Source organism: Cyclopterus lumpus, chromosome 14, assembly GCF_009769545.1.
Source record: "Cyclopterus lumpus isolate fCycLum1 chromosome 14, fCycLum1.pri, whole genome shotgun sequence".
NCBI classification, from domain to species: Eukaryota; Metazoa; Chordata; class Actinopteri; order Perciformes; family Cyclopteridae; genus Cyclopterus; species Cyclopterus lumpus.
In genome coordinates this window covers 5,928,810-5,953,457 of record NC_046979.1, presented here as the reverse complement: position 1 = coordinate 5,953,457, position 24,648 = coordinate 5,928,810, and the positions used below count along the sequence as shown (strand labels likewise).

The following is a 24,648-nucleotide window of genomic DNA, read 5'->3' as shown; positions in this document are numbered from 1 at the left end:
ATCATCCGATCCAGTTCATTCACCAACGTTTGTAAAAGCAAAGGAAAAGTCCAGTTTTCCTCTCTTGCTGCCGCTGCTCAAACAGAAAGCATGCTGCTGCTGCTGCTGATGATGATGATGATGATGATGGTGATGGTGATGGTGATGGTGAGGACGACAATGCTGCTGAACCATCAATAGTGAACACGTTCGACAAGCTTCAGGTGTGCTTATGTCTGTCTGCGTATAAACTTTTTAAAAAACACACACATTACTTGAAGGGCGATGTTAAACGTCTCTTAACTTTAGATATTTATTTTTTGTTTTATCATCAGCTTAGGTTGCTTCAGTACCATTGTTTTGTGCTATATACATATATATTCCTTTGTCCAAATGTGTCAGTTTAGTACAAAACTCTTTGTATGCACATGTGTGGCGGTGTGACTTTGTGCTGGAATGATTTTACACACCTAAGAGCCTATAAACAGCCTGTTAGTAACAGAAAAACACAATGCTATAGACAAAGTGGAGGAGAGAGGGAAATAATAATAATAATAATAATAATAAAAAATAAAAAAGCTCTAGCTATCACTAATTTACAAACAAAGACTATCCACATTAGAAACGCTGAGCTCTTTAAAAATAAAAACGTGTTTCTTCACGGTTCTGAGAGTTTTCTCTACGAAACATTATATTGTTGTTGTTTTTTTATTCTTCATAACACCGCCAAACTTTTGCTTCATTTGTATGGGAACAGCAGGTTAAGACTCAAAAGGGGGGTGGGTGGGGGGGTGGGGGGGGATACTTTGAAATGCTTCTCTACACGTCGTCAGCCGGCAGGTCGGGGATGCTGCTCTTTGCTCGTGTGAAGAACGCCATCTTCTCTCTGAAATCAAGACAGGAAACGGGTTGAACGCGGTGAAACGTGCGAAGTTCAGTTTCAACGGGTCTCAGAAGTCCTGACGCCGCCGCGCCTCGAGACTTTATAACGGTCAAAGTAGTTGGAAGAGAATTTGTCTATGAAGAAGTTTATATTTACTTATATTTCATTTGTTGACACGTTGGAAAGAAATAAAAGAAACATGCTATAAATCTGGTCTTTATGCAAAGAGGGACAGTTTTGGGCTTTTTAATTTGTGCATATGCAAGAAATGTGGGCAAGAATGCAGCTTTTTCTTTGTTTCTTCCCCCATTGAAGCCACAATTTGTCATCCCATGGCCATTGCAGCATCAGGTTATGCCATTTCAGAATATTACATTTAAAATCCTGGCTTCAATAGGGTGCTGCTGTTTGATGCGATGCATAAAATGCCGTCGCTCATCATTTACATATCCCAGAATGGGAAACCGTCCCTCCTTGTATTTGAGAACGTATAAATATGTCATATGAGGTGAATGATGTCACAACACATTTCTGCAGTTGTTATTCGTCTCTACCCTACTGTACATTTATGTGAGGAACGTAGTCTCACAGTAGTCATCAAAATGTTTTCCTCCGCCTCTTCTCGTCTGAAATGCAACCTCTTAAAAAAAGTGCATTCTCATCCCGGGTATTCTCATCTAGAAACATACAACCCGAGTCTCATATTTCATCACTCTGTCCAGCTCTGACTGGAACCTGGTCCCCCACCTGAAGGTCTGGACCTCGGGGACCTCTTTGCGGCTCTGGCCCCGGATCTTGTGGACTTCCTTGGCCGCTGCCCTCATCATCTTCTCCACCCGCTTCTCCTGCAGCTGCTCCTCACGAGTCTGAACCGAATAAAACAAAAGAAACAAACAGAGCGGAGGGGGGGGTCAGAGATACTGAACTCCGCTCCCCTTCAAGTGCCCCTTCTCCAGGGAACTGAAGCTCGTGACACAAACACTTGTTCATCAGACCGATTCCAGGGCGCTCCTTCACCTGTTTCTCGGCCTGCTTGAGGAGGAGGCGGAAGCGCTCATCCTCTTGGACCCAGGCCGGCAGCTCCCTCTGGCCCTGCTGCCTCGCCTTCTCCAGCTGCGCCTTCAGCTCCCGCAGCACCCGCAGCTCCTGCGCCAGCCGGGACTGCCGCGTCCGGGACACCTGGAGGTCAATTTCCAGGTCCATGGACGTCCGCAGCAGACCGTCCAGACCTTTGAGCTGCAGAGGAGGCTGGCGGGGGGGGGGGACACATTTAAGGGGCCGCAGACTCAATCGGAACCCACAGATATTCACTATTTAAAGACGGAGCGAACCTCAAACCTGTCGGCCACTAATAAAGGCTTACATTTTGACAGATAACCTTTTTTTTTTTTTTTTTTAAATCGATGCAACAGCGACAGAAGCCAAATGTATAACGGATCAGCCATATTTCAAACACGGTTACGAAAACAAATAGCTCTCTATGTTATACATTTTACTCTAACAGAGTGAAGACAGCGGCGTGTTAAATGTCCGCAAACGCTTGAACTATTTGTAAATATTATATTGTCAGTATTGTCGTCTGCTGTCGAGCCCCACGAGGGAACCCGGAGACTTTTCTTGTCAAAGCCGCATTAAACATTCAGACGGTTATTAAATATTAAGAGTCACTTCACTGATGAGTCGTCTGGCGGCTTCGAGACGCGGAAAAATGCAAATGCGCTCTCCGTCTCCCGCTCTCCGGAGAGAGGAGGCGACGGTCGACGCAGACGCCGGTTAAACATGACGGCACATGCTCAGCAGACAACAGGAGGGACAGAAGTCTGGTACCGGAGACGCCTTTGACTCAAACAGCCACCGATTTGGGTCATTTAAGTTCAAGTTTCAAGCTCCAGTTCATTTTACGTTTATACACAAAGAATGTATGTATATATATATATATATATTAATGACGTGAAAATGTAAAACGCTGCGTTTCTTTTTCTATTTTGTCTCCTAGCCCAAATTAAGAAGTGGAGGAACAACCTAAAAGTAAATAAACATTGGAAACACATGCAAGGCTTATTTGTGAGAGACAGCCTGGTAACTTGAGGTTTTGTGCAATCGTAAAGTCAATGTGTTATTGCGAACGCACAATTGAACGTGAATGTAAAAGAAAGTAAAAACAATTAAATGCTGTCATTGAAAGTTCTGGCATCGGCAAAAAAAAGAGCGTCTGTGGTGTAGTGCCGTCGGACACAGTGACCATCTCAAAACACACAAGTATGTTTTTATTTCCAGAGAGAGAGAGAGTTTTATTAAATGGTATTTTAGTTTTTTGGTACCTTCTTCATGCGCATGCTGCGTCTCTCCGAAGCGTTTCGGACAAATGGAGACTTCTTGGAGAGGGTGGAGCTGTCGCTGTCACTGCGGTTAACCTAGAAAGACACAAGTGAAATGTTATCTCAATAACCCAACTGTACATTTGTCAAGTTATTAGGAGGACATAGAGAGTTTACGGTCTTGTTTTTCCTTGTTTTGTGGTATTTTTATTTATTTATTATATTTGTTCCCGGTACCCTGCAGATGTACTGGCTCTGAGGTCCGGGGGAGAAGGTCTTGGAGCGGATGATGGTGTTCCCCCTCATGAAGGGGTTCTGCTGGTGGACGTCCGGGCGGCGCTCCTTTGGTCGAACCACCGAGCCGTGGTAGGACGGCAACAAGTTGCCCATGCTCGTCTCCTTGTTCACCTGGACAGAGGACACGGCGATGAGAACGGGGGAGACGTGGAGCGGATCGAGAGATGGAGACGAGTAAAGTTTGGGAGCATTTTTTTTTTTTAAAACAACTTCAACCCTCTAAGAAATATGAAAGTGAAACTTTAACAACCTATGAGAAGACAGAACAAGACAATCGGAAATAGCGGTTTTAAGATTCCCAAATATACATAAAACGTTTAGTTTCATTTAGTCAAAGACAACTGAATGTCTACATTTTAAAAAGACAAAGACTTCTCCAGCCCTTTGTGTCCACTCGGGACAAACGCTGGAGGTGATGATGAGAAAAGACACACAAAAAACACCAAGAAGAAGAAGACAACATGGCAGTGGAAGAGCTACTCGTCCATTTCCTGCTCGAGTGGGTGTTGACATCACAAACGTTACCTTTTCTGTGATGGCTGCTGCTGCTGTTGGAGGTTTGGTCACCTTTTCCTCCTCTTCCTTTTCCTCCTCTTCCTCCTCTGCTCTCCATTGGCTGCTGTCAGGATAAAACCCGTCCTCTTCCTCCAGAGGTCCCACTCCCTCCACGCCGTTTCCCTCCTCGTCATCGGACATGTCCAGAGGGTCGCCGTGCCTGACGATCAACAACAGAGATGCCGTTAGAAAAATGGAGGCGCGTCTGATTTAAATAAAATAATTATGCCAACTTTAGCGTGTAAGTGAAGGTCTTTTGAAAATGCTTTTGTTGGATAAAAAAGGGGTTTTATTTATTTACTAAACATAGTCGGAGAGTGTTAAATAACTATATTATTGTCAAATTAGTAAAAGAAATTAGAATTCTCATTTTGGCTTGTTTTTATTTCGACAATTATTTACGTGTTCAACGTCAACATCAGCATCTTGATGATTGCAGTAATACTCCAAGATTCTGTCTTTTTTCCCCTCTCCTACCACCCTCCTTGTTAGGGTTCCTAGAAATATATAGTTTATATATTTCAGAGTAAGGGAAAGATTGTTTGGTATCGGTGTCAAAGGTCACGGTTCTTATGCCTACTACAGATATACTTATAGCAAGATTGTGTGTGTTTGTGTGTGTTTAACTAAAGCAAGTATTACTGGGATTTTTCTGCCATGCTACTTTTTCATGTTTATCTTTTTATATATACTGTATATATTTAATTTTGTGTTAAGTCTTTGTACCCTCGACCTCTTAACCACCAGCATTTATAGCGATTAGCAGGTGCTATTGTTACAACAGGTTGTAGAGAATGACATAAAATAAGATGAAAGCAAAAAATCGGTCCGTTTGGCTCCCGTCAAAGTGAGGGAGGTGTATCCGAAATTCCAGCAGCTATATTTATCGGCTGAACCTGCCGGGTTACATTCTGTCTGTGTGTGTGTTATTGTGCGCTTCGTCACGCCATCAACACACACACACACACACACACACACACATGTGGGAACTGACTTCTGCTCACTGATCTCTTTTCAGTAGAAAAATATGAGTTTGAGAAGAAGAAAGAAAAACAATTCTAAATTGGGATATTGATTATTACTTTTATTTTTAGGGGGGGGGGGGGAAGAGAACCCATTGTAGGTGGCTTAATTAAGTTGTGTTGCAGTTTGATGATGGCCTCACATGGACATCTTCAAGTTGATGGGTAAATAAATGGAGGAATGTTTTGGAAAAAAAAGTGGGACGGAATAAAAAAAAATGTTAAAAGCCAGAGGACAATGGATGGTCACAAACAAGGGGGGGGGCGAAGGAGGTAATACATAACAAAAGAAAGCAGATGTTGGAAAGGACACACACACACTCACCACTCATTGAGTACGGGAGCGCCGACTCGGTCACCGCTGGAAACGCGAGTCTGAAACAGAACCGACGCACATCAGGACAAATCTCTGCAAGTCTTCTTTTTTTTTTTTTTAAACCAAGGAATGTAAAAAGTCTTGTTATCCGACTGTATCATGAGAATGAGTAAACGTTGGTGTTCATGGTCACCGCTTTTCTTTTGTCTGAAGCTTTCCACGATTTCTCAATCGCTAATGTTTTTCTTTCCTTTCCTCTCACTCATCCCTTCCTTCCTTCACCCCAGGAATGTGTTCATACTGATCATTCCAGACATCTAGCTGTGTTCTATGGTGGGCGGCAACACATTTCCTGTTTGACACGAACTACCGGACTGAAACCATTCACGCAGAAAGAAAAGCTTTCACTCAAAAAGCTTTTCACAACACAGGCTGTCAACTCTCACTTGGAAATGTCACCCTGGTTTAATACATGGGGGGAAAATGGCCTCACTAATTGTAAGCAGCAAAAAGCTTACTGTTGACTATCTTTAAAACCATCTTTCTAATGATTTATGAGCTGCGTTGAATGCTGTCTGGATGTCAAAGTATCTGTACCGCGTCAGAGCCGCTGCCGGCTGCTGCTGTGCTCTCTTTGTCCTTGTTGATCTCGCGCAGGTAGGCGCGACTCAGCAGATTGTACCACTTGGTGCATCTGTCCTCCGAACAGCTGACGTCGGCCAGGCTGATCTGGGCCCCCGCCTGGAGGAGGAGGAGGAGAAAAGGTAGATCGTGTCGACGTTAAGACGACAGAAATGTCTGGAACATCGTCGTGCCAGTTCAGAAAAAAAGTGTTAAACAATCAGATTAGTTTGTGTTTTATTCACAGGCGAGTTCGGTCATTGCTGCGTTATCACACAGAGCAGAGCGCACGCACACACACACACACACGCACACGCACACGCACGCACGGTTCAGACTGGATACAGACACGTGGCACGTTAGGTTTGCTCAAAACTAAAAGCAAAATGTATTGGAAACATAACGGAGATACAGGACTCCCCCTTTGTTCACCGCTGTCCCAAAATACATAATTGAAATGGTCACAAAAGTAAACGCTGTCCAACCAGATTATAAAATGTGAATTATTAATCATAATTAAAAGTGATGTGAGGAGTAAATCTATTATTTATGGTCCCTGGACACACTTAACTTGGAGTCCTGATCTTTGATAAATAGTTTTTTGTCAAGCACTTACTTTTGTTCCTTTGAAATAATAATTGTGTGTATATATATATATATATATATATATATATATATATATATATATATATATCCTAACATAACATGAAGCAAAAAAAAAGATTAAATCAAACGACAACTATAAGTTCTACTAACCAGACACTCTTCGTGGCCCGACTTGCTGGTGTTGCAGACGTCGACCCTCAGCGTCTTCTGCCGCAGTGCACTGTGGGATATCTGCATACTGAACACCTCGTTGACCTCCACGACGTCCTGAGGCAGAGAGCCGCGCGTTCGAAAGAGGCAGCGCGTGGTTTCTACGCAGGGCAGCACCGCAGAACGCACATACCTGAGGGACAAAACGGGCGCAAGATTGTATCATCTGCATAATAACAAAATATTGATAAGTCTGTTGGCGTAAAAACGTGCGCCAGTCTTCGCTTATATATATTCACAAAGCTGTGTAGACGGCTACTGAAAATAAATATTCCACAAATGTTCCCATTCATATGCAGCCGTGCAAACTCTGATTAACGTTAAAAGAACCCATGACATCACACAGCCATGCCCTTTAATCAGCTTAAATGTTCTGACTGCAGACATGTCGCTCCTGCGGTGAGATGTTATCTCTTTTTTGTGTGGATGAATTTGTCAAACCGAAGGCGAATGTGAACACGCATAACAGAGACATCTTTGTCACAACTGTTAACACACTCTATATATCGGAGCAGCATCTCATTTCAATTTCAAGGTTGATAAATCAAGTAAGTAGTGCGGGTTACGATGACTTTTGGATCATTTGTATCAGTTTCCTGTTATTAGTTTGCATAAGCACCACTTCTTCCAGTGCAAACACACGGAGAACCCTCTCAGACACACATCTGCATGAGCAAACATGCACTACACATGCAAGCCTGCACAATAGGACACACCTTACTCCACCTGTCTGTCTTCTCCACACATGCGTTATTTACTGTAACTTGTTTGATCTGAATGTGTCAACTGTACATTGATACAAGCTTTATGTGTCTACCTCCAACCGTCAGTTTCTTTTACTCATGCTTTTGTACATACACACCTAGATTACTCGCTAAAGCGAGCGTGATCTAATGAACGGGGGTAACAAAAAAAAACAAAAAAAACAAGGACGTACATTTTCTGGTCAGCCGGCAGACAGAGGGCGCTGCAGTTGGATAGCTGCATGACGTAGATGGTGAAGCGGTGGTCTCTGGACTCGTAGCGGAAGCCGAGCTGCACTTGAGAGCAGCAGAGCGCCAACCTCTCCTCGTCGGCGCTCAGGAGAAGGTCTGTAGGGAGGCCCGGCCTGGAGGAAACACAACCACAAAGACACACGTTCAGACGTCCGCGTTAAGTAGCGTGGAAATCGAGACTTTAAATGAGTATTTTTCAATGCCGTGTAAAAGCAATGTAATGACACCATGAAGGTATTTCTATTTTGGTTTTGGTTTTGTGTTGTTCAACAAACACAAAACAAAACAAAAAAGAAGGGAAATGTCTTGTGTTAAGGTGCAATGATCAAAAGGAGATTTTTTAATCGTGTTAGTCAATGTGTATATAAGTTATACGTTTATTTGTCACGTAAACAAGTGAAATACTGATATTGTGCTCAAGGCTCGTGTGAAAAATAAGATTTAGAGATACAAAGGATATAGAATTATATGTAAAAGGAAAATAAATCCATCCAGTTCAAATGTGCGATATCCAGGGCAGGTCAAAGGTCACCATGTCCCTCTTACAATATGTATTGTAGATTAAAAGGGTTCCCCGTACCTGCGCTCCGAAGGCTCGTACACGCCGCTATCACCGGCCACCGACTCGTCAGACACCGCCGAGGTCACGCCCATCTTCTTTGGCCCCGCCCCGGTCCCTCGCAGTTGGGGAGTCGTGCCTAAAGACAACAGGAGAAGGAAAATCCAGGTGAATTTACAAAAGGATTTTCCTTTTTTTTTCTTGGATTTCTGTCCAACGGCTTCAATAAGTCTGGTGAAATTCTATATTATATTTAAAAGACTTTAAAAAAGAAAAAAAAAGATGAATTGATCCTGTAACATGAATTGTGTGTGTGTGTGTGTGTGTGTGTGTGAGAGTGTGTCTAGACCACACTGATTTCTATTCCTCTGGGCCATAGAGCTCCATTATTGTCAGAATAAACTATTTAAAGCATCATGTACTTGACCGCCCACTAAATCTAAAATAGACACACAAAAGAAAAGAAACAACTCGTGTGTGTCTTGCTCCAAGTCAGTAACAAAAACAGCATGTTTAACTTGGCCTAAAATGGTAATTGTACTTCCTAGGGCTGATTTCCCCATGTCCCATTGCAGCGGTGAGAAGCATACATGCTGATGAGTCTGGACTGGACAAACCTCCCACGAACGTTATGTCCAAGGACATAAGACAAGGAGCACATATGTAGTAGAAGCTCAGAGGAAAGTAAATGAGTGATGCGTGGACCAAAGGGTAGAAAGCTTCAGCACAGTGTACTTGTTCAATCAGAACCCTCTGTCAACAATTCAGTTATGTTTACTTTGTTTGTTTATCATGCAATTACATTTTTTATTTTTATTTTATTTTATTGGCCAAAGCTTTTAGCAGCTGTGGTCTCACTGAGTAGAATGAAGGGCCTGCTACTCTATTTGAGGCGGTGCTGCTGTTGACCCGATCAGAGCCTTATGAAAAGAGCCCGGGACCACGTTGAGCTCCGGCGGCAGAGATGGAGAGTGAAACGCAAACCGGACACCAAGTCCACCTTTCACCTGAGGCTGCGACAGCAAGTGGTGTCACGTTGAGCTGCTGCGTCGGGGCTCGGAGCCCGGATCAAACTTCAATTGAGCCTCGCTATCATTCGGTTCAGTTGCTGTGGCACACGGCCCGTGGAGGCAATTAAGGTCCTGAAGCTACCGTCACTTCCCCTCTTCATACATGCATATATATACATGCATATATATATATATATATACATATACACTTTTATATATATATATATAGCACACAATATATATATATATTTAAACTATAAATAAGAAACAATAATATTAATTGTAGCACATGGACACACGGAGGCTGTAATCCAACACCCTCCTCACCTTCACCTCCCCTCAGCTCTCATCTCTTCATTGCTCCCACCAGAAATCAGGTTTCAAACACACTAAAACATTTTTTTATCACGCACATGAACACAAATGCAGGTACTTAAAAGCTGTTTGTGAGCATGTGGACGCCCACAACATGGTTGACCATTTTGAGGTTATGATCTGGTTGACCTCCCAACACATATTCTGTGTCCTATTGAGCATCTCGGCGCTTTTAACGATAACAAAAGCTGAAATGCTGCAATCAGAGAATTCTATCCATCTATCTCTCTCAATTCAATTCAATTCAAATTGCAATTGAAAAATGCTTGTTGATGACAATCTACTTTTTTGAGCCATTAAAGAAATGTGTTCTTAAATTTCCCTTTTTAAAAAAGGCAAATACCCGTGTTATACATCAAAAATGGCAGAAATCTCTCTTTCTCCCTCTCTCCTCTAATTGCAGATGATTCATCACGATTATCATCCTCATGCTATTAACTGGGATCATAATTTGAGTCGTTATCCTGCTGCCCTGCAGAGTTATTACGCAAACATACTTTGTATTGCTGTGGAGACACCGTGACATGATTGCTTTGAGGATAAGAGACCCAGGGTCCCTCACAGGTTTTATGACCCTTCACATTGGAATTATTTCATTGTACTGTAGTTCCTTTGGAAGACTTTACACTTCAGCCTGTCGACAAACTTTTGTGTACTCGTGGACTTGTTCACGGTCCTCCTAATTCTGCAGCATTAAATTAGAAATAGTATGCTTCCAAGATGGTGTCAACAGTTGTTGTTTTCTTTCCGTTATTCTACTCAATGAGCTGGCGTTTCCGCAGCACAAAGTATGACTTGAACATTTTTGAATGAAGAAGAACCAAAAGAACGAAAGCTTCCAGTTTTACCTTTGACCTCCTCGCCAAGCGCGACGTCGTCGTGGTTCTGCTTCTCCTCGAGCCTCCTGTGCTCCTTCTGCCGCTGCTGCTCCCGAGAGTCCAGGCTGAGCTCCAGCTCCGCGAGCCGGCTGTGGAGCTCCAGGTCCAGGCTCAGCCCGCCGGGCTCCATCTGGCCCGTGAACGTCTCTCCGGGCAGGAAACTCGTGTCCGTGACGAGCGGCGAGCACGGCGGAGACAGCGAGGAGAGAGACGACCGAGGAGAGAGAGAGCTCATGGAGAGGGGGGTCTCGGACAGTTTGAGCGCCTGGATCCTGGAGGACCCCGACTCCGCTCCAACACCGCCTCCTACTCCTGCACCGCCTCCGTCTCTTCCCGCCCCACCTGCTGTTCCTTCGGGCTTCTCGGCGTGCCGCTCCCCGGAGCCCGTCACCACTTCGTGTTCGTGTATGGTGGTGATGGAGCTGGAGGGGCGGTAGCCTCCCTGGCCCTCCTGTAGGAGGCTGTCCAGCTTGTTCTGGAAGTCCGGGTCGGCCAGCTCCGGCTGCTCCAGGTAGATGTCGGTGAAGCTGAGGGAGGAGGTGGAGCCCAGGCTGGAGGTGGTGGCCAGCGAGCCGCGGCTGGACGTGAGAGAGCCTCGACTGCTGCCGGACGAACAGGACAGAGTGCTGGCCGACAGGCTGGAGGAGAGAGAGGACGAGTTACCATCTCAGACGTCAAGTCACGCATCAAGTCGTTATTCAAGTCAGGAAGTGGCAGAAAAGAAATAAGCCGTGACTTACTCTTCCACACTCTCTATTTCTTTCCTTTCCACTGGTTTCCTTTTCCCTTTTCCCCCCCTCTGTGCGTCACCTCGATCCCTCCCCGCCTGTCCACTCTCCTCTTTTTACTTTTGATTGTTTGAGAAAAATAATAAAAATCTTAAAATAAGTCCCGCAACGTCTCAAGAGCCCAGCTAAAGCACCTCGGGACAAACAGTAGTTCTGTCATTTATTAACTATGTTATATGTATTCTGCAAAGCACATTCAAGACCCATGAATTGTGCGATATAAAAAAGGCAGTTATTTTTGGGTCATCTTTTTCCCCACATCTCCCGGCCCAGCAGGCGAGATGTTCATTGCCAATTTGAAACCGTCAAACACAATCTAGGACCTAAAATACAGCTCAAATATTGGACTTGAGGGACTCCCATGAGGAGGAAAGTATGTTCATGCTCCCCTCTCTCTGTCCTCCACACTCCTCTTGTTCCCTTTCCTCCCCTCTCTGCCTGAGCGGCTCTCTAATTAAAGCAGGGAGGCTCCAGGCTCGGGGAGGCACGAGCCTGGAGGAGGAGACCAACAGCCCCCTCAACTGTCAACCTCTCAGATTATCACTGCCGAAGCTAAAAGAAATCCACTGCTGCTGAATATTAAAAGTGAATATGTACAGCTCTTACAACAGCCTTGCGTCATTGCCTTAAGAATTGAATGCGGAGGCCGTATCTGGGCTGGAAAATTTGATTTGTGGCGCGATCGTGACCGAAGATCGGTAAAAAAGACCACGAGAACAAAACGCCTTTCATCTTCAGCAAATGTTTGGTTATTAAAAAAAGGTTAAATGCTTCAATCGCGGCTCATCTCTCCACCTCCCCTTCACTTCAAAGCTCCGCTCTCTTTGACCGTCCGCTTTGAATCTAAAAGACGAGATGATTGCTTATTTTCAGCAAATCTTCTGATGGCCAACGACCTTGTGAGAAATATGTCGAACTAAAGAAAATATGGATGAAATAAATGGTGTCAGAAAAAAAATGACATGTGACGAATAATCTTTTGAGATATGAGATGAGCGAACCTTTTGAGTTGGGTGTGTAGTGATGAGGCCAGTCGAACCGTCTCCTCCAGCTCTCTGACCAGCTTGTTCCGCTTGCAGTGAAGTCGCAGTCTGAAATGACCAAGAAAATATTTATATATTTGTAAACAAATGGTGTTTTTTTTTTAAGTCAGCGACAGTCCTGCGAGTAGAAAGTAACGCCTTAATCTGGTCAATTAAGTTATATTACAAAATGAAATTAAAAACATCAGATGCTTTGTTTGCTGCTTCCAGGTTGGACATGAGTCACCTTCACGTTTAGGAATAATGCTGGAGGTGCGAGCGCTTGAAGAAGAAAAAAAGAAACTATAAAAAACTACGAGACACAAACTTTCTGGACCGACTGAGTGTTTTCACGCTGAGCTTTGCTGACCTCTGCCTCCCTCTTCTGCTACTTTTTTAAGAAAAAGCAATTTACTCATTTGACATTCTCACGATAACCTAACACAATGCACAGCAACGCTTTACCACACTTGAGTGGAGGTCTTCTTGGCCACATCTCTGATGGGAAGACACCCGTGGGTTTGAGTGGAGCCTTTAAAAACGTCCACTTTGCTGTGCTCAAAGACTTTGATTTAGGGAATTTGACATCTTTCACAACCTGCAGACACCGAATACATGAGCGCCTGCATATTTATTGAGTCAGAGAGTGTGTGTGCCTGCGCGCGCGTGTGTGTGTGTGTGTGTATAGGCAGACTACAAGAGGTTCTTTTTGTGACCGGGCTCTGCAGCCGCTCAGGTTACAGGAACAGGAGACGAGACACAAAGAGAGACTGAGCTCAGGTGGAGTCCGACCTGAGCTCTAAATAACAAGCGTCCTGTTGGACGGAAGGGGGAAGGGGGGAGCGGAGGCGGAGGAGGAGGAGGAGGAGGAAGAGGAGGAGGAGGAGGAGGAGGTGACGTGCAGGATATTGGTGAGTCTGTTTTGCTGCCTACAGCTATTTCAGAAAAGAGAAAGTGCTACAAGAAGAAAGGTGAAAGAAAAGATTTAGGAGAGCCGCAATAGAGAGAACAGGTTGTAAAAGTCTGTACAGAGAGGAGAGGATACGAGGATGGGAGACAAGGAGAGGAGAAGAGAAGATGAGGGTAGAGGAGAGGTGAAATGACAAGGAGAGGAAAGGAAGCGAGAGAATACAAGGAGAAGAGAGAAGCCAAGCAGAGGTGAGGAGATGAGAGAAGAAGAAGAAGAGAATGGAGCCGAGGAGAAGGGGAGAGGAGAGGAAACAAGGCATGAAGAGGACACAATGGGATGGGAGAGGAAAGAAAAAAAACAAGGAAAAGAGAGGAGAGGAGACAAGCAGAGGGGAGGAGATGAGAGAAGGAGAGAAGAGAATGGAGGCGAGAAGAAGGGGAGAGGAAACAAGAAATGAAGAGGACAGGATGGGAGTGGAGAGGAAACAAGGAGAGGAGAAGGAGGAAGAGAGGCTGCTCATTGTGCTCACTGTCATGCTCATCTTCAACTCTTAATAATCATCAGGGAGGTTTGACGTCCATAAAGGTCTAAAGACCAAAGGAGTAGAACTAAAGTAGAAGGTCAGCCGTTTCATCAGCAGAAGAGACAATAATGGCCGCAGTTACACACACACACACACACACACACACACACACACACACACACACACACACACACACACACACACACACACACACACACACACACACACACACACACACACACACACACACACACACACACACACACACACACACACACACACACACACACACACACACACACACACACACACACACACACACACACACACACACACACACACACACACACCTGTCATCACCTGCTCTGACCTTCTCCATCTTGTGAGAGTATATAAACAGAGGAACCGGTCCAGCTGTTTGTCCTTCTTACTGTCAGCGAACGTCAGCTCTGCTCTCTTCCTCTTTCAGGCTTATTATTGAGGGTGTGTATGTTTACATGTATGTATTTTCTGCTACCAGAAACCCCCCCCCCCCTCACCTCTCAGTCAGAGCCTTGCTCTGGTTGTCCCTGGCGGCCTGCAGGTCCCTCTCCAGACGTTTCTTCTCGGACTCCAGCTTCTGAGCGTCGTTGGGCTGCAGCCGCTGCCGGGGGCTGACGTACTGCAGCTCCTTCAGCAGCTCCTCCTTCTCGTTAATGAGGATGAGGCGGTCCCGCTCCGGGTCCAGCAGCCCCGGCCACGCCTCGCTGTCCAGTTTGGCGATCTGCACCTCGATGGTGGCGATCCTGAGAGAGAGCGAGCGGAAAGGGAAGGGAGAGTTGCGCGCGGGGGGGGGGGAGGTAAACAAAGAGAGAAGAACGACAAACTCATCAATTAGACTGCTGTCCGTTTAAGGCACATGTACAGTAAACAGGTAAAATACACTCCACACACACACACACAGTCATGTACCTCCTCTTGGCCTCCTCGTACTTCAGACTCAGGCGAACCTTCTCTGCCAGTTTGTTGGTGCTCGTCATGAACTAAACACAAACGGAACATTAACACGTTGACAATTCCTGAACCAGCGCTCAGACACTTTACTTAAGTACCAAAACAACACAGTAAAACCATCACAAGTGCGCCGCTCTCGTCCTCTGAACAGAGCGACTCACGACGGGAGAACGTTCGGTTTTAAAATAAATCCTCTTGCACCAAGAAAGAAATGTCGATACCCAGCCGGTCGACTGAATGTCAATCTGTCTGCTCAGGGAAAACCGCCTTAAGATCACAGCTGGGAGATATTTTGATGCTATTGCCGTTTGTTTTTTTTTAAAAACTTGTCGGACCGTGTTGAATGTTGTGCCGACTGCTTCTAGACTGCGGCTCATCTCTGTGGCTTTTTCCTAATGCCGCCGCCGCCGCTGCTGCTTCTCTCTGTGGTGATGAAGAGCGAAACCGATTTTCCACCCGGGACTCACCTCAGCGGGGATGTCGGTCTGCGAGCCGGCGTCGGAGTAAATCGGGGGGATGGAAAGCTCGGAGTTGGCGAGCGAGGGACTGCTGCCCCACAGCTCCTGCTGGGAGCCCGAGTCCAGCCGGAAACTGTCCTTCAACACCGCCAGTTTCTGGAGAAAACGGGGGGGGGGGGGGGGGGGGGGGGGGGACAGGAGAGAGCGCGAGCAACGACATGAATGAACTGGCACGCTGCAGCGGGAAACTGCACCCGGAATACAAAAAGAAATATAGGATGTAGAGCAAAAAACACACGAGATAAAAGTAACAATAAAACACTGTACAGTAGCAACCAATATTAATACCACTGTAAATAGCTTATTGTTTTTTTTTTTTTAAATCACACATTTCCCCCCGACTCCCTGTACAAAAAAAAAAATCAGTGAGAGGGTCTCGGGGCGATGACCACCCCCCCCTATCGGTGTTTGCTCCATGATTGGCATTTGTTAGAGTGATGCCGAAGCTGTGAGGGTTATCGCAGTCGTCCTTTCATCTTTACTGCCGTAGCGAATATCTTATATGACTCTGCGGTTTGTTTTACAGCCTGCCGCGGAATGCGCCTTATCTTCGCTATTCAGACGGGGGCGGAAAAAGAAAAACAACATACCACCTCTATGATAACGGTCACGCTAAAGCATTTTTGATGATGCTGTGTCGTTTCAGCCCGAAGCTCCCGGTGGCTGTTAAAACAGGACGGCAGCCCCGAGTGGCAAGCGGAGATCATAAATATGTTCGGATTTGAAAAGTATTTTTTTACGACCCACAAATCATATACCGCGATGCTCATCAGACCTACATTCCCTCTGTGGGGGCTTTGGGTTAAAAAGGAGGAGGGCGGCGGGTTCAGCGCATGTCGTTTTGTCTCAACGCAGCAGCTGCTGCTGCTCGACTTCATTTTATCACTTCCTGTGTGAATCATCCACATCATTTAGGTTTAACGGATGGTCCGGTCTCGTTTTGCTGGTGGTAGGCAGGAGCTAAAAGACCCGACAAGAGGCCCCAGTCTTAGTTGTTAGTCAGATTAAATAAAATTGAATTAAAATCTAGTCCGAACGCTACAAGGCGGTGTGACATAGTGACGAACAGTCGGATTCGGACTCCCCGGCCGCTGATTGCAGCAGATTGGGTGAAATTCAGAAACGGCCGCGAGGTGAGAAGTGACAGAAGAAGAGTCAGAGTGCCGGCGCTTCCGGGCTGAATGTGGAGAAGTCACCGGGCGAGCTACATCAATCAACGGCGGAGGCCGTGCACAGCGAGAGGTTGTTTGGCTGTCGGCGTCCGGAAAGCGGTACTTGGGGAAACTTGGGTCTGGTATAGAGCGGTAAATGGTCTGAAAAGTTCCGGACTAATCAATTATTTGTTTGGGCTCAAAACTGTAGGCGTCAGTGAGGTCTGTGAGTAAGAACTCACCTCGCTCCATTTCTCTAGCTGTCATCGCTCTGTCTGGTTTTTTTTCCTTCATTTTTTGCACATGAGTGCACTTGGTTGCATAAAGTCACTGTCACAGCCATAGACAAACACACATATGTACAGCCACACACACACACACACACGTCAGCTGCAGATGGTTAGGGTGAGAGATGGGAGGAAGAGGGAGGCAGAGTAGAGTACACAGAGCAGATTATGTATTATTGAACGCATTCCCCTCCCTCTACCTCCAAACCAACATGAGCCAAACAAATCTGCCGCCCGATATATTTGTGATCTTTATGTACGTTTGCGGGTGCATGTTGGAAGATTGTCAACACAGGTCCGTTCTTTTATTAAGAACCGGAGTGTTAAATGCTCAAATGGTAAAAGAAGATTTTCTATTCCTTTGCAGACCTATTGGTGCCTGTAGCATCAAAGAGCATCTGCACTGTTAAGAAAAGATAAAAGGTGTTTTATAAGACTAAAATCTATAATAGAACCTGGAGGCATTGTAATGACGAGGTACGGCGCATCTGCAAATAAGAAACAAACCCATTCTTGTTGCATGGGGGAGCCACAACACGTATCCAAAACGATTTGATGCAGCCTGTGAGCGCCAGGTCCCATCATACAACTTTATTATACACTGCGGGCATGGTGGGAATGGGGAGGCAATGCTGTCACACACACACACACACAACAAAAGGTGTTTTTTTTTTTTAATTCATGTGGATAACGGGAGCTCAGGGGGAGGAGAGACATTCGTGCAACCGAAGCGTACTGGAACTTCAACTTGGAGGTTCCCATGCAGCGGTTTTGAAAAACAAAGATTTGCTGCTTTTCTCCGTTTTATTTCAGTGGATATTGTCTGGGAGATATTTTAGGGTATTGGACTGCCGGTCGGGCTAAACAAGACATTTGAATATGTCGTCTCGGGCTCTAAGATGAGACGTTTTTGCTATTTTTGACATTTTATTGACAAAATAATTACCCCCGACCCGACCCCCCGACCCCCCCCAAAAAAAAAAGAATTACTGAAATGTCAGAATCAAAAAGCTGCCTAAGGCTTGCGGCCTTAAAACCTTCAGTCGTTTCCCAAACTCAAACTGGTGGTTTTCTGTAATAGAGCGTCACCTGAGACGCTGAAAGAAATAAAGGCCGACCTAACTCACCGCCATCCACTCAGAGAGGTTATACTACGATGTCAAGGAAACCTCAGAGTTAATAAAATGTCGCTGCCATCAGCGAGATGCTTTTAACCCTCCCCCCCTCCCCACAACCAGGCGCGACAGTAAAACACCACCTGCCTCCCTGCAGCCTCGGCTGCTCTTTAGCTGGTCACTAAATCTGTTTTTTTAGTGCATCCGGATCTTTTTCTCACAGCAATATAACGTGTTTTTAACGCGCGTGAAGACTCTCCCGGGAAGTCGTCTGACGCCGAGTCATCTCCTCGCCTCACACTCACACGCTCATTTTCCTATTCTCACTCTTTGTCACAAGTCAGTGGCTGCCACAGCGGGAGCTCTACTGGTCCTCCCTGCAAAGTCCACCATGTTAGGGGTAAGTAAGCCAGAGTGTTTTTCCAATTCTGCTCCTCGCCACGCTTCAATCCATCGGATGAGGGGATTTAGGGACTACTTTATACCTGGGATGAGACGTAAAGGCAATTGAATAAATGTCCCCCTCCAACCCAAACTGTCGAGCAGCAGAGACCTGGCGGCGATACGCACTCATTTGTGTGGGGAAAAAGATGCACATGTCGATGTGAGCCTTGCTGTGGTTTCCGACACGGCTCCCGGTGTCACATGTCGGCATTTGGATTATTACATTACATTAAGCCAACGCTTTTATCCAAAGCGACTTACAATCATACACAGTAGACACAGCTACGGGGGAGAGGTTCAGGGGTTAAGTGTCTTGCTCAAGGACACATCGACTCGGGCTAGCGGATGCGGGGATTTGAACCGCTGATCCTCTGATTGAAAGACGGACCTGCTGACCCACAGTCGCCCTATTATTCCTTCATCTTTTGTGGGTCAAAGAGTTGATACTGGAGCGGATTCCACTCAACGTCCTCACTTCAGTGACTTTTAAACAACGCAGCGCTTTGAGACGCATTAACAGATCTGAGCTCAAGTCGTCTTGTGCTATAACACAAATCTGCATTGAATGCAGTTGGACATATGCAACTGGTACTATATTTCATTAACCTGAACTCCACAATGGGCTGCTAAAGTGCCTTAATTAACAGACAAACTTGACGACGAACCTCTTTTGGAAATTCTTTAACCAGAGAGAGTGAACGTCAAACTAAAAAGGTCTATACAGAGTTATGGGGGTTTGAGTCGGGTTTTAGTGACATTACAAATGTCGTTGTACCTGCATGAGTTCCTCTTTCTCCTTCTCCCCAGAGCTGATGGCATCTCGGATGGAGCGGACCTCGCTGAGGATGGTCTGCGCCTCCTGCAGCTTGTAGCCATACGGGCTGTTGGACACCTTCTGGTCAATCCTGGGGGAGGAGGGGGAAGAGATGGTCAGTTTGGATGATCATTCAGAAGGATCGTCGCCTCGTCCCCAGATCATCATCATTCACCGCCGGCTGCTGCTCGGGAACGGATAATCAGGTAATTAACTCTTAATTATCTGCTTTATTTTTCTATCTAACGTTTACACAAAGAACTGGGTCAGCTGAGCGTACACGCTTTGACTCTTTTTCATACGGTTACGTTTTTCCTTCCGCCGATCACACACACACTGTGACGAGCCAATGAACTCGTGTTTATTTGGTTTCCGCAGGCTACACAAGATTAAATCAAAGATGTTATCAGACCTTTTGAACACAACGGCGGAATGCAATGCAACACCCGTCATGTGAACTTATGATGGGAAACCCAGATAACCAACGTGGTCTAGAACTATGCGTCATTTCATCGCATTCTTTGTCAGTACTTCCTGGAAGTATGCAACAATAGTTCTTAATGATGTCGTTCATTTAATTAACACGGAGAAGCGGCAGAAAATGGATGAATGGACGAATCAAGGAAGAAAATTAGGAATCCATAGTTCATTCATTCAATAAAATGTACATGTATCCATTTTGATTGGATGAGCTTCCAAGCCACGAGGTCTGATGACTGAAAGTTCCTGAGGCACAATGCAATGTCCTCACAATCCCACAGTTTAGTTCAAAGGTGTAACATCTCAACAAAAAAACGTTTTATAACATACATACAAGCAGAACACATCCGCGGGGTGTTAACAACTCTTAAGGCTACTTAATTTCTTCGTTGTGCTGAATTGTAAAAGGTTAGGGTTAGGGTTAGGGTTAGGGACAGCTTTCGGGGGAGAAAAAAAAAAAAAACTACCGAAACTGAACACGCTAAAAACATTCGCAGAGATCATTTCACGGTTGGAATGCGTTCCCATTTTGGGCGAGCCCTCTCGGCCACTTTGAGTGGCGGGATTAAATGCTCGCTCAACTCGGAAACATTCTGGTGAACCAGCGTTAGAGCCTTGTTCTTTCTTTGGCTCTAGGCGGACCGGAGGGAAAGGGGGGGGGGAGACCCGGTCCGCAGGGGGAATCAGAGACAAGAGTCGCTGCAGGAAGCGGCCATCGGAGGCAGCAGCAGCTATGTGAGCCCTGTCATCAGCAAGTCATGCATGCATCTGAATAACAGGTCCTTTCACATTCTTCAGAGAGGGAAGAGGGGGAGGGAGGTTTGGACAGAGAGAGAGAGAGAGAGAGAGAGAAAACAAGGTACAGAGAGAATGAGGAAGTGAGGGAGGGAGAGAGGCACTTGTCTGTAACAGCCAGAAAGAACAAGTAATCCTCCCTAAGTCCTTCTCAAACACGGACTTATGCGGAGAGAAAACAGTGTTATGAACCTTTTTATATTTACAATCACAATGACCTCTTTCCAATAACAGAGAAAGAGAAAGCTAGAGAGAATATAATCATACTGGTTTTCTTGCCTCTTGCCTACTGCCAGGAAGAGTCATGGTTTCGTGGTCAAGGGAGCGCCTTCACCCGTTTTGGTAATCGTCTGCTTTTTTTTTTTTTTTTTAAGTGCCCTTATCCCAAACACAGAATCCCTCCCTGTGTGGGTGCCGGGTGACTGGGCGAGATATGCTGACTTTTAATCTCTAGCGTGGGTCAAGATCAAAAAGAAGAACGCCCCCCCCCCCCATTGGTTCATCCCAATAGTATTGGCTGCAGTTGAGGTCAAGGCTCTGTGCAGGCCAGTCAATATGGAGCTGGTTGTGTACATGGGGGTAGAGAGTGCTGCATGAATAAGTCCTACAACCCGGGAAAGGAGTTCACATTTCTTTATTTCCAGTTCCCTCGTCATGAAGTCAATGTTTGTTTGTTTTTTGTTTAGTGTTTTAAGGGGTTCTGGTTCGATCCCTGAAATGCTCTCTGTGGTTAACACAAGCCTAAAGTCCCAGTGAGGCTAAAACTTAGAGCATCTTTAGCTTCTGCACTTGACCGTTGCCACTATTGTCCCTCACTGTGGTTCCCAACCTTTCTTGACTTGCGTCGTCTACTCGTGAACCCAATTGTTGTTGAATTGCTATGGAACTAAAATTAAATCCTCCACTAAATTACAAACCCCGATGTTTCGAATGACTAAGGTTTGTGAACATGAGAAATGACCCCAAACCAAAAAAACAGACCCAGTCAAAACCACATGAAAAGTATGTGTCCATGTTATTGTCACTTCTCTGTTACGCAAACCAGAAAAGCCCCATGGCTCTCATGCGCCAGCATTTTGTGGAATCTTAATGGGAGCAGAGTGTTTCGGGCTGCATTCCGGTCTAAGCCTATTTGCAATTCTGCAAACAGCGATTGGTTGCCGAATGCCGTCTGATGACTGTAACAGGAGAGGAAAGTCACGGAGGAATGCCGTCCGACCACTCGGCCTCGGCTACTCTTTAATCCTCCCGACACTCTCACTGTGCGACGCAAACAGACCGGACATTCCTTTTCAATTCAACGTCAACCAGCTCGCCTCTGCATGTCCAATGTGGCAAATTCAATAAAAGAAAGTCAAACATAAAAGAACACGTGGGAGAATGAATCCCTTACAAATCAACATTCCCAACTGATGGCTTCACGGGTACACCTTGCCATTCCTGACGAACCCACTTCGTATTCTAAGGGGTGGAAGTAGGTCAGATAGAAGGGGTGTGTCGCTTTAAAATTCCACATTCTTCAGCTGTTGTTCCATTTGTGCTTTTATAGAGGCGTAAGTATTTAATGATCGGATGGAATGTGTGATAATGCTGAGGCAATAACCGAGGCGATAAGCAAATCCGAAGTCTCACACTAGATTTCATCCGTTCCACTCGACGACATTTTTACCTTTCACGTTTCACAGGACAACCCCCCCCCCCCCCCCCCCCCCCTCCGAAAAAGCGCAAGAACCTTCAGGGAAGTCTCGGCTCCGTCATTCCCACGGTGCAAAGATATGCCTCTGATGCCTGAGGGATCATGTCATAGATAAGGACAGGGCAAATGAAGGATAAGAGCTCGGCTGAGATATGGTTTCTGAAGAAAGAGCACGTGAGAGGGAGCGCACTAAAAGAAACGTTGCAGACGCCATCCGCACTAACGCGGCCAATTCCACAGAGGCCCTTTGTGTGGTTTTTTGTTGTTAATGCGTGGCGATGTCGTTCAGTGAAACAACAACAACACGTCGTTATGTCTTCATTGTCATCCTTTTTCCAACATGTGTTTTGAGTCTCAGCTCGAACGGGAACGCTTTGTACGGTCAACTAAAAAAGGGCACAAATCATCGATTTGATAACAGCTCATATAAAATGTGAACATAACTTCTGTATGTCAGATGTAACTTTGTTGTCAAGACGATGAAAAAAAGAATGCATCTGTGTACAAGATCAGCTGTGGCTCACTGACATCTGAATGTGGTGATCACAGACTTAGGGAAGCCATCTTTCTCTGTCGAACTTTCAACATGACAGATATCTATGTTTCTATTCTCACAGCTGGTTGTTTTACTTGTTCACTCAAAAACACATTTTTTTTTACATTCATAGCAGTTTAGAGTTCATGAGTTTTGAACACTCACTAAATAATAAATTAGACTTTTGGTTCTGAAAAGACAAAGCCAATAAGCTCCTTAATCTTGCATTGTTCTAGTTGCCAGCGGGCGACGACTCTGGCTGTAAAAAGAAGTCTTAATGTCTCAGAGAATTACTCCACTTCTCATTTGATTTATTCAAACATTGTGAGTTTATGGTCTCCATCGCTCGTTTCAAGTGTTCTTCAATACAGCATAATCTTCCATTTAGTAAATTATGAGGGCGACGGACAAAGTGCCAAACTTCGAGGCTCCAAAGCTCCACAAAGCAGTGGGGTGACGTCGCACTCGGAGAACAAATACCTGCTCAACACAGAGGGGCTAAGCAGGAGGGCATCCGGGTCTGCGTACCGACACTTACTCTTTGAGGGTCTCGAAGCCTTGTTCTTTGTACTGCAGCTCTTGCTTCATAGAGGCCAGGTCCCGCTTCAGCTTGTTCACCTGAGACACAGGAAATAAATATTCAAAGATATAGTTTAATATTCAAATGTTGTAAGGTCGTATATTAGACAGACTAGGTTGAAACAGGGAGGAGAGGGGGAGGGGGGGGGGGGGGGGGGGGGGGGGTCCTACCCGACTTTTGGCTGTGGATATTTCTGCTTTTAGGATGTCGGGGTCGTACTTGCTGGAGGACGACGATCTGGAATTCACTGCAGGAAAAGGGAAAGATGAGGAGAGAAAGGAGAGGCATTAAAGGATTTGGTTATTTTTAACAGCTGTTTTTTTGTATTTCACCAGGTAGAGATGAGCGAGAGACAGAGACACCAACTAACGTCTTTCTGTTAAAATCTCCTGAGATATGTCGACCTGTTTTGTTCTGCCAAAACTTTAAAAGAAAAAGGAAATCATCAAAAATTAGGAACCATCTACTACTCTGATGTGTTTACCCTCTTCTGAGAGACAAGAAGATTAAAAAAACACTTCGTAATTAGAGAGATTGTTGAGTCTGTTAGTGATTATTGGATCTTAATGTACACAAGAGCTGGCATGGATTCTTAAAGTATATAAGTTAATAATACTTTTATCTTTTAAATGTGTTCCTTCTTTTGAATATTTCCATTTTCTTTTTTCCTTGTTTCTTTTCTGCTTTAACTAGATGTATTTCATTGTATTATTCTTTTTATTTAATTATTTAATTGTTCCGTATTTATTTCCGCTATATATATATATATATATATATATATATATACATATATACACATACACACACATATATATAATAATTTTGTCATACTTATGTTTTTATTTTCTCTTCTTAATTATTCCCTTACGATGTATTGTTCCATCTATTCTTACATTTATCGAAACCATTTTCTTTACGACCTTATTTTTATTCTAATAATTTTCTTCCTGAAACCATTTATACGGAGACGAGCGGCCACAATAACTAACACTTTTAAAGTGTTGTAGTTTGACAAAGCGGGGTGAGGAATCCGCTCCCGTAGTTGCGCACACACGTCAGTAGCACCTGCTCTGCGTTAGCGCTGCTGTCTGGGGGGGCTTCTCCTCCCCCTTCGGTCTGGTACTCACAGCTGGTCTGCGACGTCGACTTGTCCCGCCACGCGTCGTTGAGCTGCAGGTACTCCTGCTGCGCCAGGCGGAGCCGCTGCTCCTTCACCTGGTAGATCTCCTTCTGGGCGCTGAGCGCGTCGCGGGCCACGGCCAGGTAGTCCCGCAGCATGAACTCCTGCTCCCGCTGCCACTGGGCCCGCGGGTCCTCCAGCTGGGTGCTCTCTGGGGGGGATGGCGGAGGAAGGGAGGGTTTTAGGATTGTGA

General features: G+C 45.3%; 1 protein-coding gene across 1 annotated transcript in view; it reads right to left on the bottom strand.

Moving 5' to 3' along the window:
* Positions 1-267: 267 nt before the first annotated feature.
* Positions 268-24,648, bottom strand: part of wwc1 (WW and C2 domain containing 1) — a 37,144-nt gene continuing 12,763 nt past the window's right edge. The window contains exons 3-22 of the mRNA XM_034549854.1: positions 24,403-24,606; positions 23,446-23,522; positions 23,234-23,313; positions 19,151-19,280; positions 15,328-15,474; positions 14,819-14,889; positions 14,407-14,652; positions 12,414-12,503; positions 10,595-11,262; positions 8,383-8,500; positions 7,745-7,915; positions 6,748-6,940; positions 5,968-6,111; positions 5,380-5,429; positions 4,003-4,192; positions 3,418-3,588; positions 3,184-3,276; positions 1,880-2,110; positions 1,610-1,728; positions 268-865 (exon numbers count right to left, since the gene is read on the bottom strand). Of these exons, the coding sequence (XP_034405745.1) occupies positions 799-865; positions 1,610-1,728; positions 1,880-2,110; positions 3,184-3,276; positions 3,418-3,588; positions 4,003-4,192; positions 5,380-5,429; positions 5,968-6,111; positions 6,748-6,940; positions 7,745-7,915; positions 8,383-8,500; positions 10,595-11,262; positions 12,414-12,503; positions 14,407-14,652; positions 14,819-14,889; positions 15,328-15,474; positions 19,151-19,280; positions 23,234-23,313; positions 23,446-23,522; positions 24,403-24,606 (3,260 nt within the window). The 3' untranslated portion in view covers positions 268-798. The remainder of the gene's footprint in view (positions 866-1,609; positions 1,729-1,879; positions 2,111-3,183; positions 3,277-3,417; positions 3,589-4,002; positions 4,193-5,379; positions 5,430-5,967; positions 6,112-6,747; positions 6,941-7,744; positions 7,916-8,382; positions 8,501-10,594; positions 11,263-12,413; positions 12,504-14,406; positions 14,653-14,818; positions 14,890-15,327; positions 15,475-19,150; positions 19,281-23,233; positions 23,314-23,445; positions 23,523-24,402; positions 24,607-24,648) is intronic.